The sequence below is a fragment of the Hermetia illucens genome, chromosome 5 (genome assembly GCF_905115235.1).
Source record: "Hermetia illucens chromosome 5, iHerIll2.2.curated.20191125, whole genome shotgun sequence".
In the NCBI taxonomy this organism is placed as follows: Eukaryota; Metazoa; Arthropoda; class Insecta; order Diptera; family Stratiomyidae; genus Hermetia; species Hermetia illucens.
This window is the reverse complement of record NC_051853.1, coordinates 40,497,856-40,516,485: the sequence shown is the minus strand read 5'-3', so window position 1 is coordinate 40,516,485 and position 18,630 is coordinate 40,497,856. Positions and strand designations below refer to the sequence as shown.

General features: G+C 38.2%; 1 protein-coding gene across 2 annotated transcripts; it reads right to left on the bottom strand.

Moving 5' to 3' along the window:
* Positions 1-8,561: 8,561 nt before the first annotated feature.
* Positions 8,562-17,820, bottom strand: LOC119657201 (myosin light chain alkali). Of its 2 annotated transcripts, XM_038064008.1 has the most exons (6): positions 17,693-17,820; positions 17,535-17,565; positions 10,813-11,121; positions 10,661-10,747; positions 10,046-10,109; positions 8,562-9,210 (listed from the first exon to the last, which is right to left on the bottom strand). In XM_038064008.1, exons 1-5 carry the CDS (start codon positions 17,693-17,695, stop codon positions 10,066-10,068), a joined length of 474 nt encoding a protein of 157 aa, XP_037919936.1. In that variant the 5' UTR covers positions 17,696-17,820; the 3' UTR covers positions 8,562-9,210; positions 10,046-10,065. The 2 variants fall into 2 exon arrangements, with proteins under 2 accessions (XP_037919936.1, XP_037919935.1); XM_038064007.1 differs by lacking the exon at positions 10,046-10,109.
* Between the last annotated feature and the right edge of the window lie 810 nt (positions 17,821-18,630).

The window sequence follows — 18,630 nt, the reverse complement described above, 5'->3', positions numbered from 1 at the left end:
TGTGAACTTTCCAGGACTTCCGCCATCTTTATCACTTTTTCTCTTGACCAACTCTGTAGATAATTCACTGGCACACAGACCGGCCTAATTCACCTTCCGATGAATTCAAATATTCTACCTAAACGACACTGGACTAGGGCGCCGAGCTGAACGCCGTTGAACGTTTACTTCACTTTTAGCACTTGGGGCACCGGACACCGGATCACCGGTTCAGCAATTGCACTAGAAAATAAATAATGTAGCCCCAATGGTGATAGACGCGGTCAGCGTATGCTAAAATTAAGCACTGACAACAAATACAAGAGACGATGCCGAATTTTCCGAGATGTAACGACGACGCAAAATTATTAGCCTCCCTTAAGAAAACTACTAACCAGAGAAATCCGGCACTTAAAGATGAAAATTTCACTTTCAGATACTTAAAGATACTTCGATATTTTGGTAAACGGAATTTGAAGATTCACTCACGATAAGAGATTTGAATTTTTTTCTGTTTGAACTGCTCAAGACACCGAGATGAGACCTAGTATTCGTCGATATTGCCGACGTTAGAGCCAATGAAAGAGAACTTTCTTATCGCTGGTCAACAATAATAAATTGTCTGAAGATTCGCAAGCCGTGAGCCGTGGCCCTCCCGCACAAGGTACTTTTGTGAGCTTTTTCACAATCGTCTCCTCGCGAACTTTACTCATTTCATTGAGGAGGAATTGGGTGGAAAATGATACGGAGTTTTCGTGCTTTCTGCATAACCGTAGGTAGTTCCATCTGGTGAGTATCTGACTGAGAAACTTTCGGTTCAGATACAATTTATGTATCTTTTAACGACAAAGCAAACTGAAGCTTAGAGTTAACCTTTGTACAGATGTGCTGATTTCTTTGTAAGCGCAGTTATGTAAATTTGACTATCAAATATTAAGAAAACGAAGACGATAATAAATATTAAAATCCAATAGAAAGTTTTAACTGCTGATTTCCTTCAAATTAGATCGGTAAGTGATGGAAAGCTGTTACATCGAAAGAGTGATCCCCAATCATTGGAAAAAGACAACGAACGAAAGGAAGAATGCTGGTTAAAATCTACAAACTGTGACCTCCGTTTTGTGTTTTCGAACGTATGAGGTCAAATATATCTTCAGAAACTACTTTCGAAAGCATTTTCTCGTTTACCTTGAGTGATTTTTTACTGACATTTCACTGTGAGCCTGTCATGAACATTCTTTTCTGATTTCCAATTACATAATCGCTATTTCAGATATCTAAATATTTTCAACAAAAAGTGATTCCCTGCCTCCCACAAAAATCTCTGATAATACATCGCATGATAATCTTAGAAAGATAAATCTGTTCCAGCTAGACTGCGTGGTCGACAAATCTAAATGAGTGTATTTAGGATTTGCGCCCCGTAAGATACTGCCGATGATCAATCTAGCCTTGACTCCGTAAGGCCATTAAATGCACTCGGCGATCATCCTAAAATAGTGGTTTTCACTGCATGACATAGCGCGGTCTATCCACTGCGAATTGTAATGACTAAATGCGGTTGGCGATGTCCTAAGATCAGCCTGAGTGGGCAGAGACGACCAAGAGGGGAGAGCTATCCCAAAACCTAAAAAGATGATAAAATTGGTCGTGGAGGTTCGCCCACAAACGCTGAAGTTTCACCTCTGCGCTAGCCAGGCGCGAGAATGTAGGAAGGGAGAGGGGCTCCTTTCAACAATTTGATTAAGCTTTAATATTTGGACTTTCTAAGGTCGCCAAGGACGCCATCTTTGAATATTTTTTTGGGATAGCTCTTCCCTCTTGATCGTCTCCTGTCAGTCTGGATTGTCTTAGACCATCGCTAATTGCATTTTGTCATTACGAATGGCACTCAATGAGGGGCTGACATTTGGTTCCGTATACTTGATTCACTGGAAGATAACCTATTTCGACTCGCAGCTTCATTTTGATTTGCCGGACAGAGATGCAATAGTTTTCAACATTGTACCCGACTAGGCTACACGTACACTTGACTTCACCTTCCACGTTTAGGTTTCACGCCTTTTTCCCCAGGTTCAAGTGCTCTTTTGCCCAAATTTATCTTTTCATTTTATAGAGTGTCCTTGGCAGTATACCTCAAGAACTTTCCACTTCTGATGTTTGTCTTTGAGACTTCGTATGGTATCCAGAAGTTCCTGAATCTACAGGTCTTTGCGGCTGTAGGTTGAAAAATATTGTCATCCGAGCTTTTGAGGAGTGTCTTTCCCTAACTTTGTGTGAAACGGCAATCTCTCCGTTCATTTAATTTAAAATAAAATTGTATTGTTTCCTCTTCATCGGGATGAAGTGATGGGTGAGATGGTTCTTTGATGGAATATGGAGGCACCCGGTTAAATGTTGTGCTATTCCGAACTCATAGATTCATTCTCACTTTGTTCTCGAATTCTAAACGAAGATTGAATTCTCTCGATCCCTTTTGTTTGACTTGGTTACCTAATACTCTACAACGGGGAACAATTCGATTGATGCTTCTCGGTTGGTAAGCGCACAGGAGGCAATTACATTTTTGAGGTTGGGTGGCATTTTGGCCATCCATGAGTTTTGCGGGAGTTGATTTTGAGGGATTGAACTGTTCAAAGGACTTCCCTTCAGTTTTCCGAGCTTGACTAGCATAGAGACATGTAAATACGTGTTGACAGAGCACTTCGATGAAGCTTCAATATTTGCGAGCGGACCTTCACGGTCAGTCGCATCTTTTTAGGTTTTTGTGATAGGTCTCCTCTCTTAGTCGTCTCCGGTCACTCACTCACTTCTGACCATCAACAGTCACATTAGGTCATTACAGACTTTCGCCTTCTAATCAACATACCTGCGGACAACTAGCCGTGTGCAGGTACAGTTTTTCATTCGAGATTGTAGCGGCTTCAATTCCATGACGAAAAATAATGAATGAAAGTCTCTAGCTCTCAAACCGCCTTGAAAGTTGTTAGTTTTAATAAGCGGCTCCCATATAATAGCAGAGAGAACACATTGCCACTGAGGATTATCTATTCATTGTTGGTGTTTAAGCATCTGTAATTGCAAATTTTAGGCGAAACAGCGAAGGTTGATTTAGCGCTGTTAATGCGGAGAGTAACATCAAGTTCGGTACCTCGCGTAACATTAATGTAAATTGGAAGAGTGTGATGACCTATCGGTCAGGATTTGATTAACCTTACTTTCGCTGCCCATCTCGCCAAATTCAGAGTCATTTGGTAAAACTCCTTAATTCAGAGAAAGAACAAGCAAATAAAATCAGCGTAATCGAGGTATGCGTTGTGTGTGTTTTAGACATGACGATTTGCCTTTCTGAGCTGAATGTGCACTAAATTTGAAAATTCAGTGTTCACACTTTTTCATATCTAAGATTACAATTGAAATTGAGGAGATCTTTGCATCTGGAAATCCTCAGTTTATAAACGCTTGAATCCTAAGTAGAATGAGTGCGGATTATTTCCACCCTGAGCCTGTATTTTTTGGAAAATTCAAAGAAAATGCTAAGACTTCTTTCTATACAAAATGAAAATCCCGCAAATACAAACCTCAACAAATATGACTTATTAACTCTGTACTCTCGTTATCCAATGCAAACCCAAGTGTCAACCTCCCATCACAGGCAAACTTCCTCACCACAGCTACTGTTACCCAACGCCCATCTAATTGTCCATGGGGTCAACAATGCATAACATGAAAGCAATAAAAAGTAAATAAATATTTTTATTTATAGTAGGGCGGTAGTAAATTTACCCCTTTTTTAAATTAATTTTAAAATAAATTGATGAGGAAAAAAGAACTGTTAAAACTTATAAACTAAGATAGACAGCAGAGATATTACGAGTTTGTGGCAAAGAGAATCATGAAAATATCACCAGGAAGCCGGCCTAGTTTGAACTAAAGTACGGCCCTCGTCTGTGAAAAACTACACCTTATTAAAATCGATTTACCGTCTATCTGTTTGTTTATCTCTGTCCGTCTGTCTATCTGTTTCTCTATCACACGCAATTTCCTCGGAAGACGTGGTAACGATTGACACCAAATTTGGTGGAAAGGTGGGAACTGTGAAAATTTACGCATACAGTGAATTACATCATTCTAGGTCGAACTTAGACCCCTTGCATATATGCAAAAGGGGGTGCACATTTTGCACCAAATATAGGGTATCAAATGAAAGGACCCGATTAGTGCTTCCCGATGCCGATGTTTTTATCTGTTGGAAAACTAGGGAGTGTGGAGGGTCGAAAGTGATCATTTCTTTTCACGGACCCATTTCGGAAACTACCAAACTGAAAAATCTGAAAAAAAATCAGGAGGCTGCCACTATAGGCTCCGAAATATCCTACATACCGATATCTGTTCAACTAATATATTGTTTTAATTTTTAGTAATTGGCAGCGAAACCCCCTTAAGTCTATCCTAGTGCCACGATATTTAGCACCAATGGATGCTATGGCATATAGCATGAAGTTTGGTGGAAATCGCACTGTTAGTAACAAATTTATAATAGGTCAAAATTGTCGCTTCTGTACAAATCAAAGACTTTGAATGCCAGTATCACGCGAAAGTGGGTATTCTCTTATAATATATGCATATATTACGTGCTAGGTTCTAATGGGATAAATGTCCACCCATGTTTTTATATAAGAAAACCACAAAACCTTTCATACCTGAAGCGTTTATTTACTTCAGAGTTATAGGCAGTGCAGTTTAATATCAGTCTAATAATCCTAGGACAGCAGGAGCTTTTTCTCCATCCTGCAACCTGTTGTAAAGCTCCGTTATGGCTCTCACTATATTTTTAAGGTTGAGTTTACTGTCTGTCTATCTATCTGTCTGCTTGTCTGGATGAAGGGCAATTCCTCCATATCAGGGCTCCCTTCTCGATATGTTTTGACCTGATTCCTCCTTATGCACACTTCTTTATCTTTTAATCTTAAATATCTCGGTATCTGCTAACTCTGTATTTCCTAGCTATATCTGCTAATACGCGCGAAATGATTTCACTCATGTGACTGTCGACCACAATAAATGTCGAAGAAATATGGAATGAAGCTAAAAATATGACCCACAAAGCGGCCTATGCAACCCTTGGGTAAACAAAGTCTGATAAGCACTTCGTCAACCAAAATACCTAGCTTCGAAACAGCGATGTCCAAATGAAGGTCAATGAGAAAAAATTTTTCGTTGATAAAACGGTGGCTAATTTGCAAATTTATAAGAATGCAAACCGGGAGGAAAAGAGGGCGATTACTTGAATTCATAGTGGACGTAGTTGCGTACTCTAAGATAGGCCTTCCCACCGACCTGTAGACATCGATGACTTTCTGGGGTGTGAAGCGTCAAGAAAACCAGTTGCAGGTTTTCGAAATACTAGAGATCAAAGGATCTCTGACTGAACAAGTCTTCGTTATATCCCTGCCTAAGAAGATTATGCACTTGATATGAGCAAGCGTGTGTGTGCTTCGCTTAAAAGATATAGATTGGGATTTGGTAGTGTTGACTGGTAGGCCCAATCTACGGGATTCAACCAGAAAGAGATTAATCTATCTTTGCAGATATTTCGAGGTCGAGTTCCAATTGTCATCGGTTGCCAAAATAAGGAAATCGTCTTCATATTGGAAAATTTCAGTACTATCATTTATAATGCAGGGATGCTGAATAGAAGTTGAACAACATTGCACTTAAAACGTATCCTTGGGGGATGGCATTGCCAACTGGAACGCTGCCCAGGCCCAGGCGTCAATTGGACATTATCCTTGATAGGCATAAAACAATTTCCACAAGAAAACGGAAATGTGTCATTAAGTCACACAGAGTCGTAAGATCCACCTTCTCATAGGCATTCTTCACATCCAGCACCACAGCCAGAACCTGCTGACCCTTGCCTTTAGCTATCGAGATGTGCAACAGGACGTCATTAATGCAAGCAGATATATGTAGATTTGCCTGCAGAGTAGGCGTAACAGTTGGCCGGCAGGATTTTGTATTCATCAATGAAATTATTGATACGAACCTTGATCATCGAATTTAATAGTTTGGCAACACATTAATGAGGGCGATAGAGCAGTAACTCATCAAAAGTTCAGGATCCGTAAGAGTTTTAGAGATGGGTACTACCCGGATAATGGACCAATCCTCTGGTGGGATCAAATTGCACCAGATGAGGTTAAGCCCCTATAGCAAAGCCGATAGGTTTTCAGGCGCCAACCAGCGTATATATTGATAAGTTATGTTGCCAAACTTCACGCCAACGCTTCCGCTTAGCGTTCGCAAGCACCATCCTCCACAGTCGTTTGGCCTCCTCAAAAAGAAGAAAATTTGTAGTGTTAGACCTAATCCTAAAACGCCTATAGGCGATTTGTTTTCTTTTAAAGTAAAACTTAAGCTCTGGACCCACCACGTCTTTGGCTGGCCAGTATGATTAGTGTAAAGTCTAGTTGCATCGGCAATTTCCCTTTTCAAAAGGTTCGTTAGAGTAGAAATATCCTCTTGTGGCGCTAAGCTGCAATCTTGAGGTTAGGAGAGACATTGAGCACCTGCGGGGAGATGCAGATGGGAATGTGGTGACTATTAGATATTTTATCTGTTATGAGATGCCACTGCCAATATTGACTGACAGAATTAGCAAGAGCAATGCTAAGAATCGAGCCCAATTGGTTTGACATTGACGGTGGCTTGTAAGAAGTGGGCATACCATTATTAAGGAAGATAAATGAGGATTTGAGGACCGCAGCGTTTAGACACCTGCCCTTGCCATTGCTGAGGATCCGGGATTCAGATCCCCCGTTAGAGAAGGTTGTTATTTTTTTCACAGAAAGTTAAGTGCCTCCCAACAGTCCTATTCTTTATGGAGATGCTGGGGGGAGATAAACCGAAACAATAACAAAATTTGAAGAGAGGTTGAGCGTTTTCGCTATGACGATATCATAGACAGAAACATAACTCCCTTGGCGGAAGCGAATAGGTTTATGAAAAGCCAAAATAGCACCACCAATAGCATGTCCTCCATGAACTTAGCAATAAGGTTAAATCCAGAGATAAATTTAGAGAGGGGAGAATCGTTCTTCTTCTTCTTGCAACGCAAGAATATCAAAACATTTGCTGTTAGCGTAATATTCTATGTTTGATTTATTAGCCCTAAGGCTTTGAATGTTATTTTGCAATATTTTCACCAACGTTACAGCGAGAGAATATGTGATCACTTTCGAAGTCGATATGATTTAACGTCTTCACTATGTCAGCATAAAAGTCGCTGACACTGAAGTCGAGGAAGCAATATGACGAATGAAATCGAGGAAAGCAACACGAACTGATGATACCGCAACTGAGCTCTGGAAAGCGAAGAGCTGGAACACAACATTAAGGTTCAATGAATTCTTCGAACGGGTTATTGAAGTTTTTCGTTTTAGGAATTGCGAAGTACTAATTCCGCATACACTTGATGCCGGACCGGACCAAATGGAGAGCAACTTGCTACCACTCTTTTTGGGGTTAACACCCAAGGTTCAAAAAAAAGAGGGACGAAAATGACTACGATTTCGTGCCAGGGCAAAGGCAACTCATCAGACCCTTCCTCGCGTCTGCCCTGGGAGCAGCATGTAATTGAATCTAACTTGCAAGAAACCACAACAGTTCCAATATGGAAAAAGAAAAGCAATCCAGCAGAATGTTCAAATTTCAATCCTATTCGGTGGTTATCTAATACCATGAACATTTTTGAACGCATTCTTGACAATCGTATTCCCGACATCGTTCAAATTACTATAAACTAAGCCCGATTGGTCAAGATCTATGGAATTATTAATACAATACACAGTGCGTAGTTACTTCTGAAGAAACATTGTCACAAACAACGCTTTTTACATTACATTCCTGAATCTAGAGAAGGCATTTGAGCGTTTGCCATACAAACTCATCTGTTCTGCATTACGAAAACACACGCTTCGTCTCTCTATCAGTGTTCATCCAGGAGGCGAACTCTCACCATTCCTCTTAGTCATGAATATCAGACGGGAAATCCTACCTCGAACGCTCTATATGCTGTTTGATGCAAATTATGTTTTCGTAACGTCTCACAATAAAGTTGATCCCCAGGAACTTGCTCCAAAGTGGAATGGTCGTCTCATATAACATGATCTCCGACTGAATCTGAATAAATCAGAATTTTTAACTACCGACCCAAATAAAACGGTTCAAATATCTCGGATCAGTGCTATCACCCGATGCTGAACTGCTCCACACACACATCAACGCAACTTGAATGATGGTCTCAAATCTACAAACTCCCACAGTGTTGTCCACCCTCTGGTCTTCTAATGTTACTGTGTATTGGCTGACTATCAAAGGCAATGAATGGTGCTTCGCGATAATGGATATGAAGATATTACAGTGGATCAATAGAAGAGCATGCTGCGATCACATCCGATTTTTGGGCATCTGCAAAATTGCAGGGGAGACATCTTCGATGGTGTGAGCATTTAATACACACTGAAGAGAACTCCCTCATGAAGGTCCGTGGACTTATACCGAAAAGAAAACACTTGAACTACCTGGCAAATGGTGGTCTTTTACAACGACTTTGTTTTTTATTTTAAATCTTCAGATGGCATTTGATTTCTAAGATTTCTTTATAATCTTGTTTGAGTAAACAATAAAATCTTTTAAGTTTTCGTTTTCGTTTTTTTAGATAAAATAAAATATAGAAAAGTAAACTCAAAAATGAGTAAACTTTTCGAATATGCCATCACGATGTTAATTGAAAAATTTTTCAAGTTTACTCATTTTCTTCGTTTCCTAACAAGATGTTAAATGATTCGGAAAGATGCTTCTCACTGTTCTCAAAAATCTATTCGGATGTTATCGATGATGGGTTTACTGTGTGTGTTTCTTTTTTCGTTTATTATAATTTTAATATATACAAAAAAGTTCTAACATAAGTTATATATGCAATGCGCTCTGTTCTTAAAATCTTTATCCGAAACGAATTAAATATAAAATAAAGGAGATAAAATGAAATAACAGAAAGAAAAAAAATTAAGAAAACTGAAATTAAATTTTTAAAATTTAATATATTTTTTTTAAAAAATAATAAATTTCCTTATTGCTGGTGATGGTAATATTGAAGAAGATATTGGAGAGATGGTTGTGATTATTCTTCCTCTTCGAATTTCTTTTCGCACATTTTTGCGAGGAACGCTGTTGGAGAAAAAATAGGAAAAATGTTAGATAAATTTACTTGAGTGGCTTTTCATTTGTGAGATAAACACTGCGCATTAAACTTTCATTAGGTATCAGTTTTTTAGCGAAAGCATCGTTGAATTGATTTAGATTAAAAACGAAGTAAAATAGTATAAGTTTTACAAGAGAAAGTTAAAAAGCTTGAACTTGTTATAGCGATAGCAAAAAATATCTTGTCCTCATATATAGTTGATGCCAAAAAAGATTGTTTTCAAAGTGAACTCTTCATCTGTAGGCTGATGTGTGTCTTTTGCCTCGTCCTTCAAGGAATAAACTCAAAACATCTCTTGTTCAAACACAACATCGTTGAAATGAAAATGTATCTTTCCCTTCATAACAACATTTGGGAAATCTTGGAGGCATCTTTTTGGTAGCAATCTTTATTTGATATTTTTATTATCTCCTGTAGGTTGAACTCATAGTTTTTGAGCATAGACAAAGAAATTATAAGATGTAGATAAAACAAATCAGTTTTATCTTTATCTTTTGATGGAATGGTGTTTTTACAATACTTGGATCACAGCTGACCCACAATGGTAGTTTGTGATCTATTGCGTTTGGTGTTCAACAGAATTTAATTTGCAGTAAACGATGTACCATTTATATCAACACACAAAGTTTATTAGTGGAAAATGTTTAAGTTATTCACGAAATACGGTTCCAGCGACTGATTTTCATGTTATAAAATTATCTGAACAAATTAGGCGTGTTCTCTGCTTTTCCCTGTTCATTTGCCAAGCAGAAAACCAGTTAGTTCCAATTTTCAAGCGCTTTTCCTCTCTTCAATACTTACTTATGATGGGCTTCTCACACTTAGTTCCATTTGATTGGTGTTGTCATCATTTTTTGGAGGAATTCTATATTTTTGATTTTGTTTGTGTTTGAAGGGTGTAATTTTTTGTACAAATATCACGGAAATTGTTCGTATATGGAATATATTATGTAATGAATACGTTCATGTATATACATGTTGGGAAGTGGTGATGGTGCACAAAGGATATGGACACACATGGAAAAGAAAAAGTGCAATCATTTAACAACTGTGCTAAAGACTAAATCCTAAACTAAACTAAAATTTGTGCTTATGAAAGGTTCATAGGAAACATAAATTTAATTCACAAAAAAAAAATACTAATAATATTTCCATTTAAGTTGATTCAAATGTTCCTTCAAGCTATCATTGTTAAAAATATTTCCTCAATTTCATTTTACTGACATTGGAATCACCTTTGAAATTTCTATTTCGTAAAGTGCTAAATAGTATATTCATGTAACTACCAAAAAAGGAGTCAACCATAAAGTACAAACATAAAAACATAAATTAAAGTTTAAAGTTTTGTACCTAACTTGTAAAATCTTACTAAATTGTTGTACACATACGACTATGATTACATTATATAATACTTACGGGCATATGGGATGTATCCCTCATCATCTTCAGGGTCCACACAATCCTTGAATAGAGCTTCAACTTGTTCGTCATCCAGCTTTTCACCTATTGTCATCAAAAGGATAAAATACTAATGAATTGCAATTAAAACTTAAGATAAAAGATCTTACCCAAGGAGAGGAGAGCGTGGTTCAATTCAGCGAGAAGCATCAAACCGTTCTCATTTTTGTCGTACAATTTCAGACACTCAAGGAAATCTTCGTAGCAGCCCATTTCCTTTTCTTTTTTGACTTGTGAGAAGATTGGAAGGAATTCATCAAGTTTCAATTTCTTTTCGCCCCTCTTCTTGGTGCCGCCCATTTTCTCAATAAGTGCAAGAGTTGGGTTCAAGTTAAGTGCACGCAATGCATCGCCCAAATCGACGGCATCGATGGCGTGTTCACCTGCCTCACCCAAAATGTCGAAAACGAATTCGGCACCTGAAAATAAATTAGTTAATTAGAAACGTGTGCAATTAAATAAAAGAACATTTTCCAAGTTAGCAAACTATATCAAAATTCACCTTTCCATCTCTCATAATTTTCCTAGTCCAACATTATCAGCTAATAACCAGGTCTAAGACAAACGAAACCAAGCTTCAATCACACATCATCCAACACTAATTTGCGAAGAGACTACGGAGTTACATATCCTCAAAATTTTCCATAACCAGCAAACATAACTACGATTAAGACCAAGTTCACTTCTGCACATAGATCATCAGAGAGCGTAAAGGTAAAAGTAAAACTTATTTTGCGGGGGCAGGGCGAGGCACGTACCATAACCACAGCACAATAAAGAGGAGCAAGGCTCGCTTCTAACAGGATCTAGTCGACAAGGTGAATGGGGACTGTGGGGTTACAAACTGGTGACCCAAAAAATGGGGGCCTTGCGAAAACCGACGAAAGTGGCCGAAAAGCTCATCAGAAGTAGACAAGCTTAAGGTGTACTTGCTGCCAGAGACTGATCCCCACCATAGTTCGGCTTTAGAGCAAGGAGATACATAGTTGATTCCGTCATGCAAATCATGGAAGCCGTTCATCGAACGGATGAGTGGTACTCCACGTAACGCCAGAAATGCCTTTAATTCCGTAAGCTAGAAGGACATTCTAGGCACAACTAAACAAAATTTTTCTCGTGCCGAACTAACTAACTATAAGACGCTAGGTCAGAGGATGATGGAAGCCACATCGGAGGTACGGCCGAACCTCTGGAACACGTCCTATGATAGTCTGCTTAGACTAGACATGCCTGAAGAGTCACGCTTGGTCAGTTATGCAGATAATGTTGCAAAAGAGTTGAAGACGACTCCCATCACACCTTTTTTCTTTATTTAAATATAAGGGATCTCTCTCCAGAAAACATTGCCGAAGAGATGCTGAGGAACGCTGACCGGTAGAGTCGTGTTGCGCATTACGTTCGGGTTCTTCTCGCTGCAAAGAAGATAGAGCTCGACCAGTGGAGGGGCCGGATGGCAGGGGATTCCTTGAACTGACAGCTCCTTTCTTCCTCTCCCCTCCCATTTCGTGAATGGAATTCCTTAATTTAAAGGGTCCGGACGGTCGGACTAGCCCGAAGTAATGTGACAAACGGTTCCAAGCTAGCTCTCTGACGAGGGGGGTTAGTTGGTAGTTCGACGGCGTACCTTTCCGGGAGTCCAACACTTTGTACGTAAATGCATTCACCAACTCTACTCCAAACGAAAAAAAATCAAAAAAGGTATATTGGTAGTTACAAGTTCCATTTGTACCCAGCTCGTGCAGATTATACAGATATCACATTATTGACTTTAGCCTAGTTTTTATATTATATTTTACGTCTTAGTCGAGGCCGTGGTGAGTAATTTTGAGACTGAGGTGAAAGAAATGCAAGGCACCGCCTTTAATAATGGCCCGATTTCTATCAAATTTTCTAGTATCATACTCAATTTTAGGATCTATGTTACCGCAGAATTTCATGGTTCTAGGATGAACAATCAATTCCCAAAAAGAATAGAAATATAAAAATTATAAACAGAACAGATGTCAGTATGGAGGGTATTTTGACGTTTAACTATCATTTAGGAGAGGCTTTACGATTTTTTCAGAATTTGGGGTTGGGACCTTTATTTAAAACTACAATTTTTCACACCTAGTACTCGCCTTCCTTATAACCGATTTCAAGACTTCGCCTTGCATCAGTTTTTGATACCCCACCTGACTATACCTGGACGAACAAATTTTGAACTCCTTTTGAAAATATGTCTCCTCTCCAAATCAACTTGAACTGGTCAGCCTATGATCCACCAAAAGAAAGGCTGAAAGAGCTGCAGGAAGGATTGATCAGGGACAAAACGAGAGCCTATTAGGAAACCCATAAAAACCTCGTTGGCTGGAAGGAATGTCTTAAACAGCTCGTAAATCTGTGGGTGAGCGCATTAACAATTGCGAAGGGACTTCCTAGAGGTCGTTTAGTTCCACGGATTACTTGCTCTACTCTCTCTGAATTGCGATAGTAGCCAAAGATGATTCACTTAAGACTGTGGTAAACGACCAGGTAAGTTATCATCCTACATACTCATTAGTATTTTAGACACTATGGGGAAAATGTTGGAGCAAGTAATCTACAAACGACTTCTCCCACTTATTGAGAGAAAAAGAGAGCTTGTAGATTCTGTAAAGCCAAATCAATTATTGGTGCCATCAGATTAGTTAAGGGTTTGACCGAAAAAGAATTCACTGAAAGGGTATTATCCGCAAATTTTACGTAGTAGTGAACATGGTCGTGAGAAATACGTTCAAATTGCCACATCTGAGCCTAATACAGAAATTTCGAGACTCGTGGATAAGGGAAGAATTTAAGGAAACTGCAGGAGAGGTTCTGATACCGGAAAATTTAAAAAATACTGGTATGTCGAGATAGCGCGATGTGATCAACTTCATGGTGGGATCTATCCAACATAAACTGCTAAAGACTAGGCAAGGAAGAAACCAAGCTATAGCGAGCTAACTTCACCTCGTTATGTCACTCAGACAGTCGTAGCTGAGTTGAATGGTATCCTGGGTCAAGTAACAATACAAATCCCACTGTCACCAGTCAGATTTGAACCGCGATCTTCCAGAAAGTGTAGCGCTCTAACCACTGAGAAATGGTGTCATAGTCATATCGTCGAACGCGTTTCTGTTGTTCTGTTCTGCGAATGTTGTTCTATTTTAAGCGAGATTATAGCAACAGTATCTTCGTTTCCATAACTCTGAGGCATACTCAGAAATTTAGAGAGTAAAATGGCAAACTACCTTGCAGTAGACTGTAGCTTTAGCTGAAATTACCGACCGAAAATGATGCTATTGTAAAGCTCTAAAAAGGTTGATGCCCCTCACAGTTGCGAGGATTTCTTGGTGGGTCTTCCCAATAACCTCCCATCGGGCACTACCACAGAGGCCTTTTATACTGTTTTGTTATTTAAAAAATAGAATCGAATTTGGCTGCTTGGCATTTAGTGCCAGAGAGTGTGTAACAACCCGAATATAATCGGGCGTTCAAAAGTCGAATTTCAATATTAGGCCTTGAAGCATGTTATAACACGCCACTTCATGGATAGATGTTGAAGCGCGGCATAGGTTCTTGTGATCTTGTAGAATCCATCACCCAGAACAATAAAACTTTGGAAATACAGAACATATCGTCTGCTAACAACTTGGCAATTTTCTTGTACAGCTCAATTGGGAGGACGAATGTGGGTGTTGATTATGGTAAACAACTCGTGAAACTTAAGTCTGTAGAGCTGAAAGCCGTTTAATCTACATTGAACGCGCCAACGAAAAAGAAACGACGATGTTTGCTTATCCTCATGATACATTAGTTCCTTGTTTTAAGGTAGCTAGCCGATGGTCTGATCACGTGTAATGATAACACCACCATGCAAAAGCTACTTAGACATCTAATACAATATCTGAAATTTCCCAAACATGGTTCTCATTCGGCAAAAAAGGCATGTTGTTTCCGATTTTAAAGCAATAAGTGAAAATCCTTGCAACTCGTATACATTCTGAGCAAAAGCAAAAGCATTTTTTAGTGGCATTAACATCATGAACTGCCATTAGATATACTGGTCTTCTGCAAATAGGGAGATACATCTTCGAAGAAGCTAAACCATTTTCCTATATGGGATCAAGTTTCACAGCCAATAATAATATTGTCAAGGAAATATGAGCATGACTATTAACAGGAACTAGAGCCGACTTTAATCTGTCAAAATTTTTCAGACCAAAATGCCGCGGCTTTATCCTTTGGGAACTCATCAGCCGATTGTTCGAGAAGGATACTACCTGGAACATCTACCACGCCAACATTTTTGGTTAGAGGCGATGAGGTAGACTCTGCGATACGTATACCACGCACTAAAATTTTCTTGGGAGTAACGAACTCAGAGTTTGGCATAAAACCGCCGCATCTATAATTCCGACCGAACACTAGTTGTCGTGCCATTAATGGTGATAAAAAGTAGACAAGAGACTACTGCACTAATGCAAAAGCGGCAAAATACCGGGTAGCCGAGTGACTAGTTTCTCTTGGCTTCACCGGGAAACGCTTATAAACACTATATGCTGACTAGAAGGAGGCGAAAACTCTTACCCACAATTCTATCAAGGAAATACCAATTTCACTGTGGAATGATAAATTAAACTAAGCATAGTATTGACACTACATTCCGTATGACTTTGGTCAACCTTAGAGTGGTACAAGCAATGGTACAGCTTCAGGTAGATTCTGCAGCTAGTGTTCATACCTGGTGCCGTACGAAATTATATGCAGGATAGTGTGTTAGGTGAAAAAGTGTCAGACTCAGTGCTAGCCTTATTTTCACTGATTCCTACTATGGTGATGCAGAGTGCCGTCCCGACATTCCTTAATTGTCATTATGTATCATGAAATGCAGAGGAATACTGCGACCTTACCCTTGTCTATGCTCTGCGTTTGGCCTAATTATGAAAGTGGACCTTTCGACGAGAAGAGTTTGGTTGACATCTATGGAACAAATGCTCAGTGATTTGACACGTTAGAGCTTTAAGTAAATTTCGATCCAACACTAGTATTGGGGGGTCTGACACCAATATTCGGGGGATTTAAATCCTTTCATAAACTGCCACCTCAGTAGACTCTTTCCCGGTGAGGCTACTTTTCATCCCCAAAAAGATGAAAGTCTAGTGGATCATCCTTCTTGAGACTCACGCCAGTTGTTGGACATTAAACGAGGATGTAACACAAATGACAAGCACCACAATAATTTGGTTATTACGCAGAGTTTAGCTTTTGCCAGCACTTTTCATGTATAGCTTAATGTGGCACAATCTGAATAGTCCTCCTGGACGATCATTTTGCCAACTCCCAAATCATAGAACCCTTGTGTCCCACCAGAAACTCAACTAAACCATTCAAAGATAAGTCATGAAAACCACTATCTAAGAATCTTTGAAGTTGCTTTTATAGGAATAGTGAGAAATTTTCGATGGGATGCTTGGTCCAAAATCTGTAACAACATCATTCAGAACCGCTACGGGAGAGCGCGAGGGCCAGCATTCTTTTTTCACATAGCACATAATTCTCTGTTACACTATAATATTATTCCCCAATTGCTTGTTACTAATGGCATATATTTCCAAGGTCTATACTACCATATTTGGATGGCTGTCTCAATTTCAAGTGCACCCCCGCAAATAGCTTGGTTTTGAGTCGCTGAAAGTTTTGTTTGACAAAAGCACTGGAAATTCACTCACAGATCCATCAAAAAGATAGCAACTTCCACTGCAGTATCTATCGCCCTCGTTGAAATATAGATACTTGGTTTAATATAATAATAGAATAAAGGGAATATCCTCATCTTAAATGTGAAAAAGTTTTTTGAGCTGCAGCTTGACATCTTGGACTATTTTAGCATAGATGACTGTGGATGTTATATGGCAAATATATTCATCAATGGAAGGGCAGTGAAAAAGAAGGCTTGGTCTGGGATATTAAATACTGGTTGGGATAATATACAAAGCAGGACATCAACCTTATTAACTAGATTGAGCGTAAGATAACTTCACTATAAATTTGTTGCTAATGATGCAAGTTTCCGGAAACCATTGTAGAAAAGATATTATATAATTAGGCGTACTTGATATTTCGGGATTAAGTTTTAAATTTCTAATAAATTATGAAAGGATTTGTGTAGCATATAGGTTCATTTCTCTCTTTCATATTTTCCCTTTTCGTTGTTGCCCCCGGAAACGTCGAAAATATAAAAAAAATCCCATTCCCATTCAGTAATGAAAAAAGTCTCCAACTCAATCATACTCAAATTTCACAACGCAACAGGTAACGCTTCCTAAATAAATTCCATAGAAAGATATAATCCCGCTCATTTTCTTCGTCTCAATTTTCTTAAATTAGAACACATTGCACGACTCTTGGCACATTATCTAACCATAAAAGTCTGACGAAATACAAGAACATTGAAATATCTAAAAATAAACTTCGCACGAAAACACATTCTGTGAGGAAAATTCGATACGAGAAAATCTATCTCGGGAAAAGTCGGTTATCTGAAAGGTTTCTCCCCATTGCCGAAGACCGAACGAATGCTATTTTTAAATTCATTGATTGTAATTAGACCGTTATTATGTAAAATACTAAAACTTTCACTGAAATCCATTTTTAACGGTCAGAGGAACTTGGTATAATTTTTCGGTAAAACACTCAATTCCAAACTTATATGCCACTTGAAAATTATGATATCCAGAAGTTGCAGGAAAATTATGATGGATAGAATCACTTTATAACGAATTATAGTCCTTTCTGTGAATTTTAGTTATATATATCCAAAACTTACTTTCGATTTCACGCCTACTGAGATCGGTGGCCTGTAAATTAAGGAAAAATATCACATTTTACACTTATTTCGATAATATTTTAAACGATTTTTCGGAATTTCAAGAAAAAATTCAGGATTGAATTTAGTTTGATAAAGAAAGTTAAAGGATTCCTCACCATTTTGTTGATAAGTTTAACTCACTCGCGGATTGCTTCGGACTCGACTGATGACTGACCAAATGTTTGATGAACGAAAGGTGCCTTAAAGCATCACCGGCCCAAAAATAGAGTCGCCTGGTTATCCGAGCACTCACAGAAATTTCGCTCATATTCGTATCTTCGTATCGGAATTCGTGAATACGATCCAGAAAATGCCTATTTTAAAACTATTCAGAAAGAAAAAATTTAGAAGGTGAAACAGCATGAAGTATTTTAACCCTAATATTTTCCATCCATCTTCCACGCAATATTTCCAAGAAAAATATACTTTTCATTTAGCGAAGCCAAAATTGTAAAAAAAAAAGATAATAAAATAGTTACAAACTAGAATAAAAATGTTACATATATGCATCTGTAGCTTGATATATTATAAATAGACAAACCTACCCATGGAAACGACTTTTATTTTCAAAGCTTTTATGTCTTGTATGACTACATTTTGAAAGATATTATTCTATCTTTAATACAATACTTCAAAAATACAGATATGAAATTTCAATGGATAATTTCAGATTATTTATATAAATAAAATTCAAATATTCAGGCAGAATTTGACTCTCAATACTATGTTTTTCAATATAAATATAAATGCGAATTTAAATAAAATACAAATATATGTACATTATCTGTTAAATTAAACATCAAAATATTTAATTAAATATATAAAAACTGTAACTGATAAAATTATTTGCAACAGGCTTCGCAGTACGAATTATATGTGTATAAGTGGATTTTCCGGGAGTCCTGTTTTATTTTATTTTAGTCATGATTTTTGAGTCATCACAATATCTTTCAGAAGTGCTCCAATCACAAATAAAAAATAATTGAAATGAATTTAAATAATCTCCAAATTCCTAATAGCTTCCGCTGAATGAATCATCCTAACTGTAAGCTGT